Source organism: Bombus pyrosoma, linkage group LG11 (assembly GCF_014825855.1).
Source record: "Bombus pyrosoma isolate SC7728 linkage group LG11, ASM1482585v1, whole genome shotgun sequence".
Classification (NCBI taxonomy): domain Eukaryota; kingdom Metazoa; phylum Arthropoda; class Insecta; order Hymenoptera; family Apidae; genus Bombus; species Bombus pyrosoma.
In genome coordinates this window covers 16,271,893-16,291,660 of record NC_057780.1, presented here as the reverse complement: position 1 = coordinate 16,291,660, position 19,768 = coordinate 16,271,893, and the positions used below count along the sequence as shown (strand labels likewise).

At 37.2% G+C, this 19,768-nt stretch overlaps 1 protein-coding gene across 2 annotated transcripts; it reads left to right on the top strand.

Annotated features, from left to right (window-relative positions):
- Positions 1-317: 317 nt before the first annotated feature.
- LOC122572799 (chromatin-remodeling ATPase INO80) lies at positions 318-18,094 on the top strand. Of its 2 annotated transcripts, XM_043738252.1 has the most exons (28): positions 318-539; positions 683-898; positions 1,136-1,295; positions 1,375-1,454; positions 1,533-1,744; positions 1,821-1,994; positions 2,058-2,354; positions 2,438-2,596; positions 2,685-2,854; positions 2,936-3,152; positions 3,236-3,323; positions 3,412-3,703; positions 3,769-3,971; positions 4,057-4,197; positions 4,277-4,398; positions 4,480-4,775; positions 5,380-5,662; positions 5,746-5,889; positions 5,969-6,224; positions 6,306-6,433; positions 6,504-6,598; positions 7,230-7,302; positions 8,211-8,369; positions 8,467-8,569; positions 8,997-9,109; positions 9,241-9,426; positions 9,526-9,880; positions 15,801-18,094. In XM_043738252.1, exons 3-28 carry the CDS (start codon positions 1,162-1,164, stop codon positions 16,214-16,216), a joined length of 4,896 nt encoding a protein of 1,631 aa, XP_043594187.1. In that variant the 5' UTR covers positions 318-539; positions 683-898; positions 1,136-1,161; the 3' UTR covers positions 16,217-18,094. The 2 variants fall into 2 exon arrangements, with proteins under 2 accessions (XP_043594187.1, XP_043594186.1); XM_043738251.1 differs by lacking the exon at positions 683-898.
- Positions 18,095-19,768: the final 1,674 nt, after the last annotated feature.

Sequence of the window (19,768 nt, the reverse complement as noted above, 5' to 3'; positions counted from 1 at the left end):
TACTATGAAAAAAATACTTATTTTCTTTGATATGACTCAAATATTATAAAATCAAATACAAATGAAATTTTATTTTATCATAAAATTAAATTACAATTGTTTATCGTTATAATTTCTTTTAGGCCGATGGTATACAGTAAAAGAAATTTTTGACAACAAATTGCATTAAGACATTGAAATAACATGTATGAAATATTATGAGATACAACAATATGTATGATATTAAATTTAAATAAACAATAAAATTATTAGGTCGCGGCAATAAACGTTGGTAAAGCTATGGACAGAGCTATGGTTCTCTTATACGTTGGTTAAGCTGGCGCCACCTACTGAAAACAAAAATGGTGGCCAACAATATGCCCTATCCCTGCCCTGGTTTTATGGCACGCCAAATGTCTGCGTTCTCTAGGCTTCTTTCTACTATGTATTTCCCTCCGTCTGATACACCCAATTTCGATGTGAACAAAGGGAATCATTTCCTCGCGGTCAACCCTATCTTACGTGCTAAATAAGTGAGGCTACTTCTAACCAAACCGAAGGTGATCCAAAACTATCGAATAATTTCGCGAAATTATAACCGCACCAGCTCGATTCATCGTGTCATTCACCTTATATAATGTAATTGGTTACACACAATTCCATACGGCGATTACATGCCTTTAACATGTATTGCCCGTTACAGGAAACACAAAATAAACAATCTAGCATTGTGGCAATGCAGTAAGCAGCAAAATCCTATATGCTTTACTAATATAAAACGCAAGATAGATGTTTTTATTTTGCTACATGCTGCGTACGAATTACGTAAAAAAAAATTTCCTGTCGTCTATGTAACATGTATCACCAAAACCATTTAATATGTTTTATGAAATGTCAAATAACCACAGGGTCATATTAGGTTCGTACTATTACAGATAAAATATTTGTTTCCTTGACAACGGGCTCACTAATACTAATATTTTAAATAAATTTCATTGAGTGATTCATAAAATGAAGCTTGCAACTTTGAATTATTCTTTTTGCTATTAGATCTACTGAATATGATATGTTATAAAAGATATGACAGAGATTGATTCTTTTATAATAATAAGAGACTCCAATATCTATTACTGACGATATGCTTTCATTATTGTAGGTTGTTGAATTTTATACAAACTGGTAATGACAGATAGAGCAAACACAATGAGGTTGGAAGCGGAAATGGCTGCTCCTTTGCATCTGCAAAGATTGGAGCGTAGTCTTAATGTACAGCCCTTTTTAAGGCAAATTAATGAATTGTTTCAAGATCCTACTAGGTAGCTTCTTTTTTATATTTTATGGAGTAAGAATTATAAGGAATCTTATAAAAAATTGTTACTTTGTTAATATTTATAGTGAGGATGACAAATCTGTATCATCAGAATCTTCTGAAGGATCAGATAATTATCTCGATAATGTTCTGATTCGAAAAGAAGGTTTGTAGATTTTTTTAGTATCTTATAAATGGTCATTCTACACTTTGTACAATAATTTCATAACTATTAATTTTACAGAGGAACGAATTAATAAACTGAGGCTATATAACATGTCAAGTGTAGGAGAAGAACGTCGTTGGTTGCAGGATATTCTGTTAAGTGACTCATCGGATAGCTCAGCTTCAGGATCTGATACAGATAGCCCCATTACGGAAGAAGATTTTCAAGAAATGTTAAAGTTTCACATACTTAGAAAAAAATATCAAGCACGTTTTTACCAAAAACCAGAGGTGAAATTAAAGTATAAATTAAAATCAGTAAAATATACATATAGAATTTTTAATAATATAAAATGTTTGTTTTCAGAATATTCAATATCAATATTATAGTGCTGGATTATTATCCAATTACGATAGGTTCTTAGAACATCAAAAATTAATAGTTGGAAATAAAAAGAAAAAAGAGAAGAAACCAGAAAAGAAAGTTATGAAAATAAAAAAGGAAAAATTACCGCGCCATAGATCTTTGGAAGATTATCCTGTATGTAGAATAAAAATTGATACAATGTATTTCAGAAATAAAATGCTGTTATAAATATTTTAGGAAGGCGATTATCCAGATGATGAATGGGATCGTACAATTCCTAGAGAAGAAGAATTAGATGAAGCTGAATTGGAAGCAATAATGCGTCATCAACCACGCCAGCGCGGCAGAAAAAAGCATAACAATAAAAGTCCAGAAGTGATGGCCATGAGAAGAAGAAAGATTTGGGTAATGATGTCCAAAAAAGAACTGGGAAAAGTACAAAGAGCAAAAACCAATAATCATAAGGAAATATTAATTAGTTGTAAAAAAGTAGCACAGCATTGTATGAAATATTGGAGGCAAAAAGCTATGCAAGTGTGTATTACTATATTTATTGTTATTTGTTTTTATGCAAAATCATTTTTTTAAACATTAATTTATTTTTTTACATTTTACAGTCTCAAAAGAATATGAAAGAAACTATATGGAGAGCTAAACGCCTCACAAGAGAAATGCAATCTTACTGGAAACGTTATGACCGAGTCGAACGTGAAACAAGAAGAAGATTAGAGAAGGAAGCTGAAGAACAGCGAAAAATGGATGTAGAGCTTATTGAGGTGATCAACATTGGTTATATTTATATAATATGTTTTACTTATAATGCAAAATGCAAATACACTTTATTTATCTTATTTCACAATTTAGGCGAAACGACAACAAAGGAAATTAAATTTTCTTATTACACAAACTGAACTTTATGCACATTTTATGTCTCGAAAATTGGGGAAAGCTTCTCCTGAAGAGCAACTGCGGATTTTAAATCAATTAGACGAAGAAAAAAATCCAAGACTTGTTGGAATTGATGATTACGATAGGTAAATTTGTTATTTTTTTTATACATACTGGTAAACAAATATATGTTATATATTGGTATGATTTGCTGTATGTACAAACAGTGAAGCTATGAAACAAAAAGCAAAAAAGAATGCTACAGAAGCATTTGACAATGAAAAAGCTCGGGCAAAACAGTTCGATACGGCAACCGCATCTCAGGAACTACGGCTTAGCGATACACCCGAAAATTTAGAACATCCACAACCTTCGATTTTTAAAGGAAACCTTAAAGGTTATCAACTGAAAGGAATGAATTGGTTGGCTAATTTGTATGATCAGGTTGGTGCACGTATTAAATTCTTGTAATATATAATGCAATATTAGAAATGTATTTATGTAAATATTCTTGACATTTTCTTTAGGGTATTAGTGGAATTTTGGCTGATGAAATGGGTTTAGGGAAAACTGTACAATCCATAGCATTTTTGTGTCATGTCGCTGAAAAATATTGTAAGTTATTTAATAAATACTCGAATCTGTGTACTTCAAAAATATCTAAAACTGTTTATTGTGATATAATGGACTTACTTTTTGGTAGCTGTATGGGGACCATTTTTAATCATATCACCGGCTTCGACGTTGCATAATTGGCAACAAGAAATGGCACGATTTGTCCCTATGTTTAAAGTAGTTCCTTATTGGGGCAATCCACAAGAGCGTAAAATACTAAGACAGTTTTGGGATACTAAAGATCTACATACGAAAGAAGCTTCATTTCATGTAGTGATAACGAGTTATCAATTAGTTATTACTGATTACAAGTACTTTAATAGAATAAAATGGCAATATATGATCCTAGATGAAGCACAAGCTATAAAAAGCACCAGCAGGTTGGTGCTTACTCAGATGTTTATTTATATTTTATAGGGATGATATTATAATATCTATTTTACAGTATGAGGTGGAAATTATTGCTTGGATTCAGCTGTCGCAACAGATTGTTACTTAGTGGCACACCTATTCAAAACAGCATGGCAGAATTATGGGCTTTGTTACATTTTATAATGCCTACCTTATTTGATTCTCACGATGAATTTAACGAATGGTTTTCTAAAGATATCGAGAGTCACGCGGAAAATAAAACAGGGATTGACGAGAGTAATATATTTTTGTTGTATATTTCTTATTTAATGATATAGTAAAATAATATTTCACAAATCTGATACTTTTTCCTCATATTTAGAGCATTTATCAAGATTACATATGATTTTGAAGCCTTTTATGTTGCGTAGAATAAAAAAAGATGTAGAGAATGAATTATCTGATAAAATTGAAGTGATGGTATATTGTCCTCTTACTACTCGTCAAAAATTACTTTATTCAGGTAAGAATGTAATGTTTTTACATAGTAGGAGTTTACGTTTTTTATAGTATTAAAAAATCATAATGTATTTTTTGGACAGCATTGAAAAAGAAGATTAGGATAGAAGATCTCTTGCACTATACAGTGGGTGGTGGTGACACTGCATCCAATGATAAAAATTTCACATCAAATCTTATGAATCTAGTCATGCAATTCCGAAAGGTAATAATCAATATATTTAAAATTTAACATATTCTTGATGTTATCCACATGCTATATTAATACCTATTTCATTAATTCTAGGTTTGCAATCATCCAGAACTCTTTGAGCGTAGAGATGCAAAATCTCCATTTTTCATGCACACTGAATGTTATGAAATGCCTGCATTATTATATACAGAAGGATTGAGGCACCTCTCATTGCCATCTAAAGATTACTTGTTGTATAATAAGCTATTTATATTTGCTACTGAATATATACATCGGACTCTTCATGATGGCAATGGAAGCTTTTCTCAAAATTCTTTTTCTTTTAGTAGATTTATAAATTTGTCCCCAATGGAAATGAATAAAGTGTTTATCGTTGGTATTGTATTCAGGTACATAACTCTTTATGTTAAATACGGAGTAATTAAAAAAAAGGATTCATCACGTCTAAGGTAGATCATACTCTCCAAATGATGAAAAAGAGTCCGAACAAATTGGACTCAAAAAATTAATATTTTTAAAGTTACAAACAACTTTTTGTTTCGGTTAAAGCGGATGATTTTCTTATAGTGTACTCTTCAATAATCAATAACATAGATGAAATACGTCGGAAAATACAAAATGCTAGTGAAATAGCTAGAACATGTCTAGGATTTTTTGAAAGAGTACACAATTCTCTGGTAGGAAAATGTCAAGCGTTTGTGGAAATGGAAAAGGAATATGTTAAAAAATATTCTGTAACCAGGAAAAGAAGGAATGATAATGACAACCCTTTGTTTCCATATAATATGGTTCCTGAAATGAAAATGTAGCTTTAACCGAAATAAAAAATTGTTTATAATTTTGAAAATATTAATTTTTTGACCCATATTTATTAGGACACTTTTCCATCATTTGGTCGCTATTATCTACCCTAGAAGTAATGAATCTTTTCTTTTATCATCTTGCATATAGTATACTACATTTTACAATATTTATTTTATCATTTACATTTAGATTGTGTCTCGCAACTATAATGGAGAGGAGAATAAAAATGATGCATTACTGGGAGGATTGGAATGCTGATGAGAGAACAGAGATACCTATGAACCAGATGTTCCTTTTATCTAGAAAAATCGACTCATCAACGAATACATTGCAGGATTTAATATTCACAAGAAAGATAATTGAAGGAGAACCTGTATATACGCATACAACTCATGTTATTCATTCAATGCCCGAGACTGTCGCTCATCGAATTTTACGTAGCAGTAAAAAAGTTGCTAATCAATTATTGAAGGTACAGAATCAATATTATTACTTCTTTCTTATATTTATTTGATGGGTTAATCCAATTAAGGTGTATATATATATATATTGCAGAGAATACTCCCTTCTACCAAAGCTGAACAAGAAGACTCAAAAGTGACTTTGTTACCGGAGCATCCCCATTTTCCTAGGCCACCAATAATGCGACATTGTCAACAGACCACCATTCCACCATTTATTTGCGATACTTTTCCTAAGGTTTTTAAATTGATACAATAAATCAGTTCAAAATCAAAACAATGGGAGATCTAATATAATTAATGAATATTAATTTCAGGTACAAGCTAGTCCCCGAAAATTATACGTTAGTAATAGTTCCGCAGCGTGCGCATGGAGAAGGCACGAAGAATGCGGTGGGAAGTTTGGTCAACGACTTCTTTGGCATGGTTGTGAACGAGCTTTTTCTATTACAGCATCACAAGAGAACTCGAGCTTTCGTTTAACACAGATGACGTCAACATTTTCTGTAGAACCACATGGTGGAATTTCTGCATGTACTCCTATAAATGGATGGTCAAATATTATAGTACCGGGTAAGAATTTTTTTTTATTTGTAGTAGATTTTTCATATGCATTTTAATACAACATTCTTTTTATTTTTAATATTGTTATAGATAAGCAAACTTTAGTAACAGATGCTGGAAAACTTTCCGTTTTGGATAGTCTTCTACGTCGTCTTAAAGAGCAAGGCCATCGAGTCCTTATTTACTCTCAGATGACAAAAATGATCGATTTGTTAGAGGTATTTTTACTTAATCTGGATCTTCAAAGAAATAGTCATTACAAGATTTTGTATCATGTCTTCATTGCAGGAGTACATGTATCATAGGAAACATACTTTTATGAGATTAGATGGTTCTTCTAAAATCTCAGATCGACGAGATATGGTTGCAGACTTTCAAAAAAGGTAACTGTTATATTTCTCTCTTAATTTTTGGATAACATTTTATTAACATTTTATTTCATGGGAATTCGTAAATAATTCGCATGTAATTTTATGCCGGTTAAAATTTGTAATATCTATTGATCGAAACGAGCGTCGTCTATTAATTTAATGAGAATATATCATTAATAAACCGAATGAATTTTTTCTTAGTGCTGCTTAAAATATATATCAACTACGCATCATATTGCATGTATAAGGCGCTGCCTCTTAGCATGTCATTCCTTTGTTCACTCGCGCATAACTAACACGCGAATTAATTGGTGAATCGGTCCTGTATCGTAGACAGCTGCAGCTTTGGCTGCCCGCCATGAATGCTATTTTAGCCATGTCATTATCTGTTAACATATTCTATTTCAAACCTGAGTTGAATTTCAAAAAAGCAAAGAAGAAAAATGTAATATCCTTTCACCTATGTTTCCAATTATCAAAATTACAATCGGATCATGGAAATCTTGAAAGCGATAAAATATATTCAGCTTATATATTTCATACTGGAAATCCTCTAAGTGCACCACCAGCGTACCGAATTAATTTACATGCAAAACGTGTCGTACTCGGCTGTTCGATCTACATGGACTGTTTCGTGTTTCAGGGCGGACATATTCGTCTTTCTATTGAGTACTCGAGCCGGAGGCCTGGGAATAAACCTCACTGCAGCAGATACGGTTAGTAATCTTATACTATGCTTTATCGGTTCGTACCTTGTACGTATTCACCTTACGATTTCACAAAGTCGGGCGTTCGCCTTTTGTTTTTTCTTTCGACGTCCAGGACAAATAGCACGAAACTTAGGGAACGATTGTAATTGATCGAAAACGAAGGAGCATAGCGTGAGAAATGGCGATTCTATTTTTTTTATCGAGATAACGTTTAATCACGATATGCATTGGCTTTCACTATTCAACTTTGCCATCATCGATTTAACAATAATGAGAGCCAAGCTGATATCCTACCTAATCTAATGTCGTCTTGCGTGATACATAAAAACACTTTAAAAAAGTACAAATACACATGATAGATAAAGATTTATAGGAAATTCTTAGATCATATATAAAAATATATCATTACGATTTGCTGATAGAATAATTGAATAAATTGGTCTTTTCTTGCAAGAACGTATTCATCGATGAGACAGTCTATTGTGATTTTAATTACAGCGTAATTTTACTCGCATAAGTTTCTCTTCTGTTCAAAGAAACTGTGACGGTAGATCGTATATCTTGACTACAAATAAAGTGATACCACAGATTAATGGTAGAATCGATAAGAATCTTTAGTCAGGGTCATTCTCCTGCATTGCCGAAACTGCATTCTGTTACGTACGAAAGTGCACGAACATAGACTGCAGGCATTCATTTAGCGAAGCCTACGATTTGCATATGCCCTCGTTCGAATATCGAGTGGAAAGAGAAGTGTCCCTATTTAGAGCGTCGCGTATGATATATAAATATGATCTGAGTTTCAATCATTAATTTTTGTATTAAAAGATGGTATTTTTTATCGTGAAAACAATTGTACACACTTTTCCATGAATGATGATTTAACTGCAATAGAAATAAATCTTATTTCACAGGTAATCTTTTACGATAGCGACTGGAATCCTACGGTGGATCAGCAAGCTATGGATCGAGCCCATAGACTGGGTCAAACGAAACAGGTTACAGTATATCGATTAATTTGCAAGGGAACTATCGAGGAAAGGATACTACAACGTGCTCGAGAAAAGAGTGAGGTACACTTGATTCAAAATTGAAAATTTACATCAGAATCATCCTCGAAAGATTACATTTTTTAATGGTAAAAGAAATGTAATTTTAAAATTTTTGCAGATACAACGTATGGTAATTAGCGGAGGAAATTTCAAACCAGACACATTGAAGCCCAAGGAAGTCGTTTCTCTTTTGTTAGACGACGAGGAAATCGAAGCCAAATGTGAATACCTTTATTTAATTTTTATTCGAGCGTTAATTGATTTATTAGCGATTTTTTACAATTTAATTTATTATATTGTTACAACATGTTTACAATTGTTGAAGTGTGAATGGGTAAAATGAATAGCCAAGGATATTGTAGAACAAGTAACTCTATAATCTTGCTGAATGAAAGTTTGAATGCAAATAAAGAATACTATAGTGCATTTTTGCTTGCTGAAGCGCGATTTCAGTTGTATTCTCGTGCCGGGACGCAAGCTGGCACACAATAAGATAGAGAGAAAGGGAAAGAGAGAAGATAGGGGAAGGAAAGAGCGTGGATGCAATTACATTATGCTCGTTAGGTTATGCTAATGCTCTAATAACGAATAATAATAAGAAAAGAAGTAACGAACGTCCCCGTATATAAGCCTGTCCGTATATTTCAGACAGCCAACGGAGCGAGGAGAGAAAGCAGCACGCGGAGGATACCCGACTTGAGTCGAACTTATACCACAAGGAGAGAGACCGGAAGAGGAAGTTAACCGCGCTTCCGGTCAAGGTAAGCCTGGCGCCCTTAGTGCCGCTATTTTCTTTTTCATCCTCAATTTTTCCCATTATTAATGGAATGTTTCTTATTTTTCCTTAATTTCTATCTTTTTTATTTTTATTTTTTTCTGATTTTTTTATCAGAGTGATGTAAAGAAGCCTTGTCTGTCTGATGCTAACGGTGACAAGATTGGCGACATTGTTCAAGCTAATTCCAATGAAAGCACTCTAGTCAGTGGTGGTGTTCCATCATATCAGATTAATAATCATCAACAGATCCTCGATAACGCAGACGACTACAGCGTACCAGGCAGTCCTGTTAAATCAGAGGTATGTGTCAGTACTGTTCAAGAATTGACGAAGCGTTAGATCTGTCAAAAATGATAATACAATAGAATTAATAAATCCGAAATACTTTAATATGTTCAGGACGAGACGAGCAACGATGGCCTGGTTGTCGATGTGGATGGTCCAGTGGGAGTATCTTCTGGCGACAGTCGACAATCCCGAGCGGGTCAGTTTGCAGATCCTGGAAAAGTCAGCCGTCTCGATCACCACATGTCTTTCAGCAGCGGAAGTAGCGTTCGGATGAGGCCTACGATTCGTGGTACTAGCAAGAGGGGAAGACCTCGTGGTTCTCGTAGAGGAGGACCCGTTGGAGGAAAGGGTCGAGGCCTCCTTCTGCTTCATCCACCGTCCAAAGGTCTTGGAAGCAGTCCTCAATCACCGGTATCTTTGTCTCCGACCAGTAGTGGTACAGCTAACGATCACACTCTACAACATGGCAAGTATTCAGTTTGTTAGATTTGTCGCTTAAAAAGTAGGAGTATCCATTACCGTTGATGGTGGATAGCATCATAGGCTAAAACCTATTGAAAAATTAAAGTGCATTAGTAGCCGTATAATAATTCGTGCCAAGGATTTTTCACAGGAACGTACAGAAATATAGATTAGATCACTTAATCCAGTTGAATGAGTAGATTCATCGCCGATACGCGAAGTTGTATAATGTCTCCTAATGAATATTTAAGCATGCACTTTGCACGTAACGCAACGAGTTCATCAATATAAAATATGCATCATTCGTAATCCGTTACCACGAATAATGAAGATTATCAACGAGATTAACAATTATCTAATATCCCTATTTGTACACTGCAGAATGCGTAATACGTTCGGGAAGAGAATTTTCTTTGAACACAGTTAGATTTCAAGCGGTCCAACAACATTCACCTTTGAAACTCCAGCTTAAATCGCTGAGAAACGCATGCTGACTCTGGTAGAGTATTGGACGATACGGCTAAGAGGATTAAGCAAGAACTTTCGGGGGCCGACTCGAAAAATCCCCCTTGCCTGATCCAAATGACTTTTCGTGACGCACCCTCAAATCGATACACCGTTAATCCCGACTGACTCTTTCATAGATCCAGAGCCCCCCTTTGCATCTACTGCACCACTTGGTTCGGTTCTCATGGGATTTTGGTCTCAGTGCGAAAAGAAAACACCCCTGGGCACCGCGAATATCCCTTGAATGACGTGAAATCTACCGAAATTCCCTCGCGGTTACATGTGCGCGCAAGTGTTGCGACGAACAGTTGGCGCTCTTCCTAAGGGTACGCGATTTACCCTTGGAGATATCCACCCTATTTGTGACTCACTCTTTCGCCCGCAGTTTTCATACGCTCGAGTACTATGTAGCGTCTTCTGGGACGGGGATATCTTGGTTTTTTTGTTAGTTGGTCAGTGGTCATGTTTCGTTTTGCAAGAATGAAGTGTAGTTCGAATTGACGAGGATGACGGATTTAGATGGACCTGGGGCTCTTTATTCTGGTTTTTTTTTTCTCTTTTTTGTTATTACGTTACATGTGTATATACGTGATGATTATTGGCGGGTGAATGTGCTCGAGAAGACTGAAATTTCCAGACATATAACAACATTAAATCTAACATTCAGATATATTCTTTTTTTGTAAGTAGTCCTTGAAAATTTGTTACCGAAGATAATTGAATGATATTTCTGTACATTTACATATTTTCAGTTCTTGTGAATCAAATGGATACAAGCGATTTTCTATAATTATTTTTATTAATTATTTATTCGAAACTATTTTAAGTTATTCCAAGCTACGGGACGGTTCGTGTCAAGCTACTTCAAATTATATTTGAAACGTTATTTTGAACGTCGACCATTTGGAAGATTAATTCGGTACCGCGATCCTATCGTTGCATAACGCATTGTGCCGTGCGAGATGCAAGTTTCGAACGACAAAGAAGGAGAGGAAAGAAAGTTCCACGAGTAAGCAAGATAGAGAGAGATAGAAGCGAAGGAGAAAAAGAGGAGCGAGAAGAGGGCCCGACGAAAGCGAGCCGCACTTAGGTGGCCCTCACGCAACGACACGTGGACCGAAGTTTACGCGGGCAACGTACACGCCACCTTCATGCACGCGCGCTCGCTCGTACGCTATTTCGTGCTATATATACGGAAAGGAAAGGGGTCGTTCCCTCTCTCACTTGTCGTCGACTGGAAGGCGAGCGGACAATAGCAGGTGCGGAGCGAACGCGACAGCTGCGATCGATGATGTTCTTCTTAGGTTTTTGGAACTCGCTCGCACCCCTCTCCATCTTTTCTACCTTCCCCTTTCGACTATCACTTCGTTACTCTGCCCCCTTTCTTTTGCCTCGTTTCTTTCTCTCCTCTATTCATTTTCCTTATGTTTCTTTCGCCTTACAGTTTCCGTGGATTATTTCCATCAATGATTCTTTTTTAGCATTAAATAGCTGCATAAGTTCTGCCAGCTAAAGTATATCTTCTACAAATTCAATTTACACTGTCCATCTACGTATACAGATATCGCGTTATTGTATCTTTTATAAAAATCTTTGGATTCGTCACTAAAAAAGGAAAAAATTTATTCCTATTATTTTGTGTAATATCGCTTTTATACCGCGTGCGACGAAACGATGCCTCATTAGTCTGATATATGATTCTGTCTGTCTGATATATGTTAGTATTGATCGTTTCTGTCAATATTATTCTACTAACTTTATTTGCTAATTATAGGTTTTCACGCACTGGTTATCTGACCTTGTCTTACAATTAGTAATTCAAAATGCACAACGAGAGACGACACTGCATTTTCTGATTTGTTTGAACTCTAAGGATTCCGTTTCAGATATATTTTACGAATAGCAGCAAGACATATCGATCGATGCATCCATGAAAGTAAGCGATATAACGCGCTCTCTTCCCCGCGAGACGTTCTCTTTTCTCATCTGCATTTCTAAAATTCTGCTCGCACGATATACTTCTCGAAGAAACCTATTCTCTTTAACATATCTACAAATGTAACGAAATCAAACGGTTTCCATTGAATCTCGTTCAATCTTCGTTTCCCAGAGTCGATCAAATTTCGTTTGTTAAATTACAAATATCCAAGCATCGGCGTGTTCGTCGTTCGAGCATAATTTTTCGTTTGCATAATTTTTCGCCACGAGTAGCTAGTCCTGCTTGCACCGAGAATAAGGGTCTAAGAGGGTTGGATTTTGTGGATTCGTGCCGTACCTCACCGTACCGTACCGTACCGTGTCATCTTGTTCGTCCGCATTGCTTTCATCATATTTCCGTGTCATGTAACGGAAAGTAATTCCAACCAGTTCGAGTGGTTGAGACAACCTCTGTAGCTACGAGCTTCCTACTTCCGCGATGATTCAGCTACCTACCATTCAATCCAATTGTTCTTTCTCTCTAAAATGTGATCAGACGTAGAATGTAATTGCTCTTGAGTCTCTCGGTATCGAGTTTTTATCAAACTTTTCGAAAAACATATTTTTGCCAATTATCGATGAAAGGCAATCCTCCTAAAAATACTTACGTTTAACATTTAGCGAGTTAATTATTTATTTTTGTTGTTCGTACGAAAAGAATTTGGAAAGTCAACGGTCAAATACTTGTACACGCTAGTGTATCGTACTTCAAAGGATCGTTTCGAAATGTTCCGATAATCCAGTCCTTTTAGAATCACCGAAAACTCCTCCGTCTCTGCCTCTCTTTCTCTCTCTCAGGGACATCAAAACACCTTCCCTTAGCTGAGAGGCCCATTCGTCGGCATTACGATAACGAGAATCTGACGATTCATTATCCTCATTGGGCAGGAACGACGGTCGTTTAGCCGGAGGGTAGCGGCAAAACTATTTCACTGTCTTGTGCTTTAGAATGCAATAATTTTCTCCGGTTCCAGGGTGCTCGAGGCGAGAGAGCATCTCGAGACACCGCGAAAGAAGCCGCGCCATGGCAAAGGACGAAAAGGGGCAGGGAATGAGAGTTTGGCTGTGTGCTGTACGGCTGAGATACGGCAGGATAATGCGGGAAGATAGGACGGGGCAAGGATATTGCCAGCCGGACGGTCGACATTCCGCGGATCCTCGCGTTCCATTCGTCCTTCCAGCTACCTCGAAACTTCTCGAGAACCCTCCTCTTCGTACGCGTACACCAAACTCTATCTCCCGCCACGGATCTAACCCACGCGTGCTTCTCGCGGGAATCGCGGGACCCTTGATATGCGAAAATATTTTAACCGACCCCTCGGTGTTCTTTCTTCCCTTTAGATTTCGCTCTAGGTTGAATATTAAACCAATTAGGCATCGGCTGTTTCTTCATTTTCCTCTCTTTCTTCGTTTCTCCCTTTAGGTTTTCGTTGAACGATCATGTTAAACATGACAGACTGTGGATGTCGAGTTAGGATTTGCTAAAAGTTTTCAACATTTTTCGTTCACTTGGTCAAATTTTATTTCACTTTTTATTCGTTAATCTTATTATGGATATTAAAATGGTTAGTTTTTAATTTTAGGAACACATTGATATACTAATTCTTTCGCGTTAAACGTTCCTGTGAATACTACTTTTCCTGAACCAAAATTGCTATTTATTGCTATTAATAATCGATAAACGAACTTTCTCCAAACGCTCAGTCTTGAAAGCGTTATTATATATCCCTTACAGACGAAACAAATGTTCTTCAATTACAACATGGTCAAAGAATGTTTGATTTAGTAAAAGATTGAAACTCACCTTGATATTTTCAAACGATAATTCTTTTTATTCACTACTGACGGCGACAAACACACAAACTTAACGATACCGTAAACGGCTGTTTCTCTTCAATCACGGCGAACATCTTGTACATTCATACGAAAACGTTCAACGCCCTTACTTTTCTTTTACCATTTCCCCCTTACTACTTCCTTTAGAAGTGGCTTAACGCTCTGCAAACTGCTATCGCGTCAGCAGCACCAAGTACACCTCCAGGACGCTCTTTGTTATCCGAAGGAACTGGCGTACGCGTTCGAGGATCCGCATGCAGAAACGCTGCTTGGAAATCTCGTTAGAATCGAGCGCACGGAAAACTAGAAAAGCGCGCCTGCTATAATGAGAAAACGAGTCCCTCGTGCTTTTCCTACCTTCTTCAGCCTTTTGTTGCCGAGTGGCCACTTCAACTTCCTCTCTTTCGCCGAGGTGGCTGAAGAACGTCTCCTGAAAGGATCGAAAACGTGCCAAGGAATGTCGACGACTCGAACGAGCGCGAAGCTTGTGTGCGAATGGGAAAAAGGGAAAAAGAATAGGCGAAAGGAAAGGAAGGAAGGAAGGGAAAAAGGAAAAAAGAGAGAGAGAGAGAGAGAGGGAAGGAAGAAAGGAAAGGAAGGATAGAAAGAAAGAAAAGAAGGGAGAGAAATGGTAGCTGGAAAGAGAAAGAAAACGTCCTCTTCTACATCCTTGCTCGGCTACTGACCTCCGACCCTGTCACTCACCCTCCTCCTCCGCTAGCCAGAATTTTTCTCTCTCGCTATCTCATTAAATTCTTCTACCCTCTCCTGGCCCCGCGTGCTCGTCCTCGTGGCCGGCTCCTGCGCTTACCATCAGTCGAATAGATACCGTGGCACGATCCTCGAGTTTGTCTTCGTACCGTGCCGCGGTGTACCGGTGAATAACCGATTAACTGGTCAGACCACTCCACGTTAAATGGAGGGCCCCGTTCGTACCCTGCATCTGCCATTATAATCGTGAAAAGTTGCAGGAGCCCGCGTGGTCTTCGCGTCCTCTTTCCCGCGAAATTCGTACCTCTAAGGCATCTCGCTTGCTATCTTGCGACCTATCGTCTCCATCGCGCGTCGAGCACGCCGATTTTCTCCGGTGATCTTCGCGCCAACAAATTTCCAATCGATTCTCTACGGCGCATCGAGAACGTTCCTTGGGTACGATAACCTTTCATCGATTCGACGTGTGGTCTCTGATGATTGTAGTTCTGGAAACGTTGGGGCTCTTCGTATTTAAGAAATTCGACCTCGGCAATCTTCTTCAACTTCTTCTTCCGAATCTTTCTCCTTTTATCTATATTGAGTTATGGACTTTGTTTGATTTATTTGTACTTTGTGAAGCGGCAGAGAAATGTTATTTGTAGCAGCTTTGGCGAATAAACATCATAGTATGGATAAATATCGTTTGTATTTGTTTGTACTTAACGACAAGCTACTTAATTTACAAAAGTTAACAGAACAAAATAAAATAGACGTCGTCGTCGATTAAATAGCGTGCAAGAATTGAACATCTTTGAATAGTTTTGCAGTTACCAGACGCAGTTTATATAAACGAATAATATAAAAGGTAATATTTTAAAGATGATTATTTGATGATTATTTGATTATTATAGGGGTACAAGGAACTTCCGGTTCAGCGGAAGGTGATGGTCCCAGTTCGGTAGGTCCAATGGGGTCAGTGGGAACATTGGGCCCTCTTCCAGGTAGAGGAGGAGCACCAACGATTCGACGCGGTCCAGGACGACCTCGGTTAAGACCAACGGGTCCCGCTCACCAAGGATATCGTACTGCCGGTCATCATCACGGTCGGAAGGTCCAGCGGCCACTTCCGGTTCCTCTTAGATCCCAACAGACGATCGCGAGTGTGAATCAACAGAAATCCTCAGCGCATCGAGCCTCAGGATCTGGTCCATCCATTTCTTCTTCGTCGATGAATACCGGTGCATCGTTTTCTCCGACGACAGCAGAATCTAGACCATTCGGATTCTACACGCAACAACAACAGCAACAACCGCGCGGATCGTCCTAGCTTCCGCAGGGAGAGTTCCTTAGAGTGATCCTCGAAGGAGATTCCTGAACTGTCGGAACTCGACAATCTTTGTGAAGTGTTGTCTAAAAAGCAATTGAATCGCGTTCGTCTGAAATTTCTGTAAGACGGGACCGTTTCTTCGCTAATTTCCGAATAACATTTTAATTAATTTAAATGAAAGGGAAGATACTTGGATCCAAAGGAATTTTGAACTTTTACGAAGGAACCTCGAGGATTCAATCACTTCTACGCTAATTTTAAAGTAAGCAGTCTTCGATCGTTACTTATTTAAACATAGAGACATTGTGCATTCTTTGACGGGTCAATTCTGACTTCGTCGAATGGTTAGATGGATTTTTAAAAGAAACTTCTAAAAATGTGTTCAGTGACCAGTAGCGAGAATGCAATCGTCATTCTCTTGTTGCTGTTTTCTTATACACAAAAGTATATACATAGCAGGTTTCTTTTTGTTAAGGATTCTGGACTTGATTTACAGTGATAGACTTTACTCGCAAGAACCTTACGCTCAAATAGTGCAATGGAGATCTTTTAACGAAATACATCCAGTGTTTGTTCACAGCGACGTTCTCCGCTCGCGAATGAAATTAGCCTGCGTTAGTGAAGTTAGATCCAATTAGCCGGCACAGTGAACAACACGGAAGTGATTCCAGTCACCCGGATCTTTTCGTCTTCGACGAAAGGATTTTTATCACGTGATTTCGATAATTCGACGTTTGAATTCATCGAGGCGATGTTTCAGAACCGAAGTCGATTAATTAAGAAATAAAGGAATTTTATCGATCGCAACCTTCCTGTATTTTAAGAGATTTCGAGAAGTGCTGGTATAAAATTCTCGAGCCGTGTGTAAAGTATGTATAAAATTAAGATAACTTGTCCATATTTAAATAAATCATTAAGGAACAATTAACAACCTCGTGCGTATCTTCTTAAGAAAGGGAAAAATGGTCGAATAAAGTAAATAAAAGTTAGTCTTGAATTTTTTCAACACGCGCGCTATCCTTTAGGCAATTTGTACAAATTAATCGTGCCACTCGTTATTAGGTACTTAATGAAGCAGGTTTGAGCTTGCTCGATTAGATGCAAGTGACAAGGAAATTCAACGAAGAACTAAAGTAAAGGGAAACCAGTAGCCGAAAAGAGAAGAAGCAAAAAAGAAAAAGAAGAGCAAGAAAGTACGTTAGGAAATACAAATAGACGAAAGTCGACCGATTCAAGACACGGTTATTACCGGAAGACTTGCCGAGAAAGTTCTTTGCACTCTCTCGAAACGGAAAACGAAGAAACGTGAAAACGAACAAAACGTCGAAGCAGCACCGTGGAATAGCTTTTAGATTTTATTTTATGATTAGTTAATCATCGTGTATAGAATCGTTCGATCTACACGATAAAAATGTCGAAATATAGCCAGGAATTTGAAACGAATAAAAATACGAGGATGTTCATGCAGCGATCGATAAAGGAATTATATATCATATATTTTCTTTTTCTTTCGATGATCGACAAAACGATTGTTCGACGAAGTGAAGGTTGAAAAGAAAAAGAAAACATTCTTCGTCGCAGTCCTCGTTCTTTCACTTTTTTCTCTTGTCTCTCTTCTTCTGACTTTTTCTCTTTCTCTCTCTGTCTCTCTCTCTCTCTCTCCCTCTCTCTCTCTCTCCTTTACCTCTGTCTGTCTCGCTCTTTCTTTTTCTCCATTCCTCTCAACGTATTGCAACTTGTCAAACGTAGTAGCATTATTTCGTCATTAAATTCGGTTAGACGATATTTTTTATGCGCATTATGGACCGTCATTGGGTCGATTCGATCTGTAAAAGAATGGTATTTATATTAGCAATAAACGATTCAAATGGCCACTAATTGTCGAAGTTTATTTTATACCGAACCTTTCCCCGTTTTTCGAAGACTTTGGTGTCTTTAAATTATTATTATTATTATTATTATTATTGTCAATATGTTATACAATGGACGATAAATAAGTAGTTCTTGATAGTTGGGTAAATCTTTCAAGAAATGTGTATATTATTAAAATTTGTATCGTATTAACTCTGTCATATATTAGTATAAATAAAATTTATTGTATATCTCAAAATAACTGAAAATTGAGAATCAACTGTCTTCTACGCGACTTCACTCGTGAATTGAAGATACAAGAGAAAAATAGTTTCTAAACCAATGAAAAAAAAAAAAAAGAAAATGAAGAAGAGAGGGTCTTTCTCAGGAATGGGATTTCTGTGCTGTTGCGTTTATTTTCCACGGTACATTCCTTGAATCGTGACGTGCGCGTTACGAGTGTCCGGTTACTGGTTTTTGTGGCGATACAACCAAGTGAACGAGGTAAATGAAATAAATGGATGAACGGTGAATAATGGATGAACCGATGCTAGTGTCACCGACGTACGGACGAGCGTTATTCGCTTCTTGCTTTTAGCACACACCCATCTCTACATCAACATCGTGAAATGCCATTTAAATTCAGCTTACCATCGATCAAACAATCGTTAGTAATTCAAAGAGGTAATATTTAAAGCTTTTACGATCGAATATTTTTGTATTTATTATTTTTTTTCTTTGATTATTAACAGCAATAAACAGCAATGTTTGTTGGAAAAAAGTAATATACGCAGGAACGTGCAGCGTGACAAGATAAAGTATACTGGTAATTAGTATAGAAGCGTAAGAAGAGAGGCCTGAATATATGATTAGCGTTTAATTTTCCAAAAAGCAAACGTTTAAATTCCATCTTAATCGGTTTGTTTCTGTGTAGCTGGAATTTACGAACACCGCTGGCCTATCGTTGACAGTAGAAGATGTCGAGAGAAAGTCAGACAGCCGGGTATTTAAAGTGTTCCACGCTGATTCGATGGATCGCGATAAAGGGGAACAGAAAATGATCTTGGATCGTTACATGGTTACGAATCGAAATTGCAGACACGGCCAGACTGCACAGTACAAATTGCGATACGATTTCTGCTATTCTGACGCTTTCTACGCTTATTTACGTGCGTCGAGAAAATAGCACGCGATACGGGGAAACCCATAATTCAGTTCCGTCCCCTTTCATCGGTCCTCTTAAATCATACTCCCTAATCGAACGTTAATAATAAAGGGAAACGAGCTGGTTTGATAGTGATTTAAAGAGCCGGTTGCAATTCTTTTACTGGCTCTTTATACCGTCACGAAGAAACTCGTATACATTGTCACTCGTAAGTATGTCGATTCTATATAAACATTTGTCACTTGAAATTTTCATTTTCTCTAAATATTCCAAACGATAAAATAGAATGAAACGGACCAAACGATAGTCGAGCGGAAAGTCCATACGTTTTCATGTTACGATATCCCACTGTATTGTTTTTAGTCACTGTATTCAGCCACTGTCACCCACTGTATTCAGTCAACGATACAGTTTCCATTAGTCTCTGCATATTAGCGTCTCCCATCATTCCACGATCTTATTGATACCAATTGTTAGAATTTTTGTGGCTTGGACGAGGAACATTCTTCAAGGGTATCGTTGAATTCCTCGTAAGT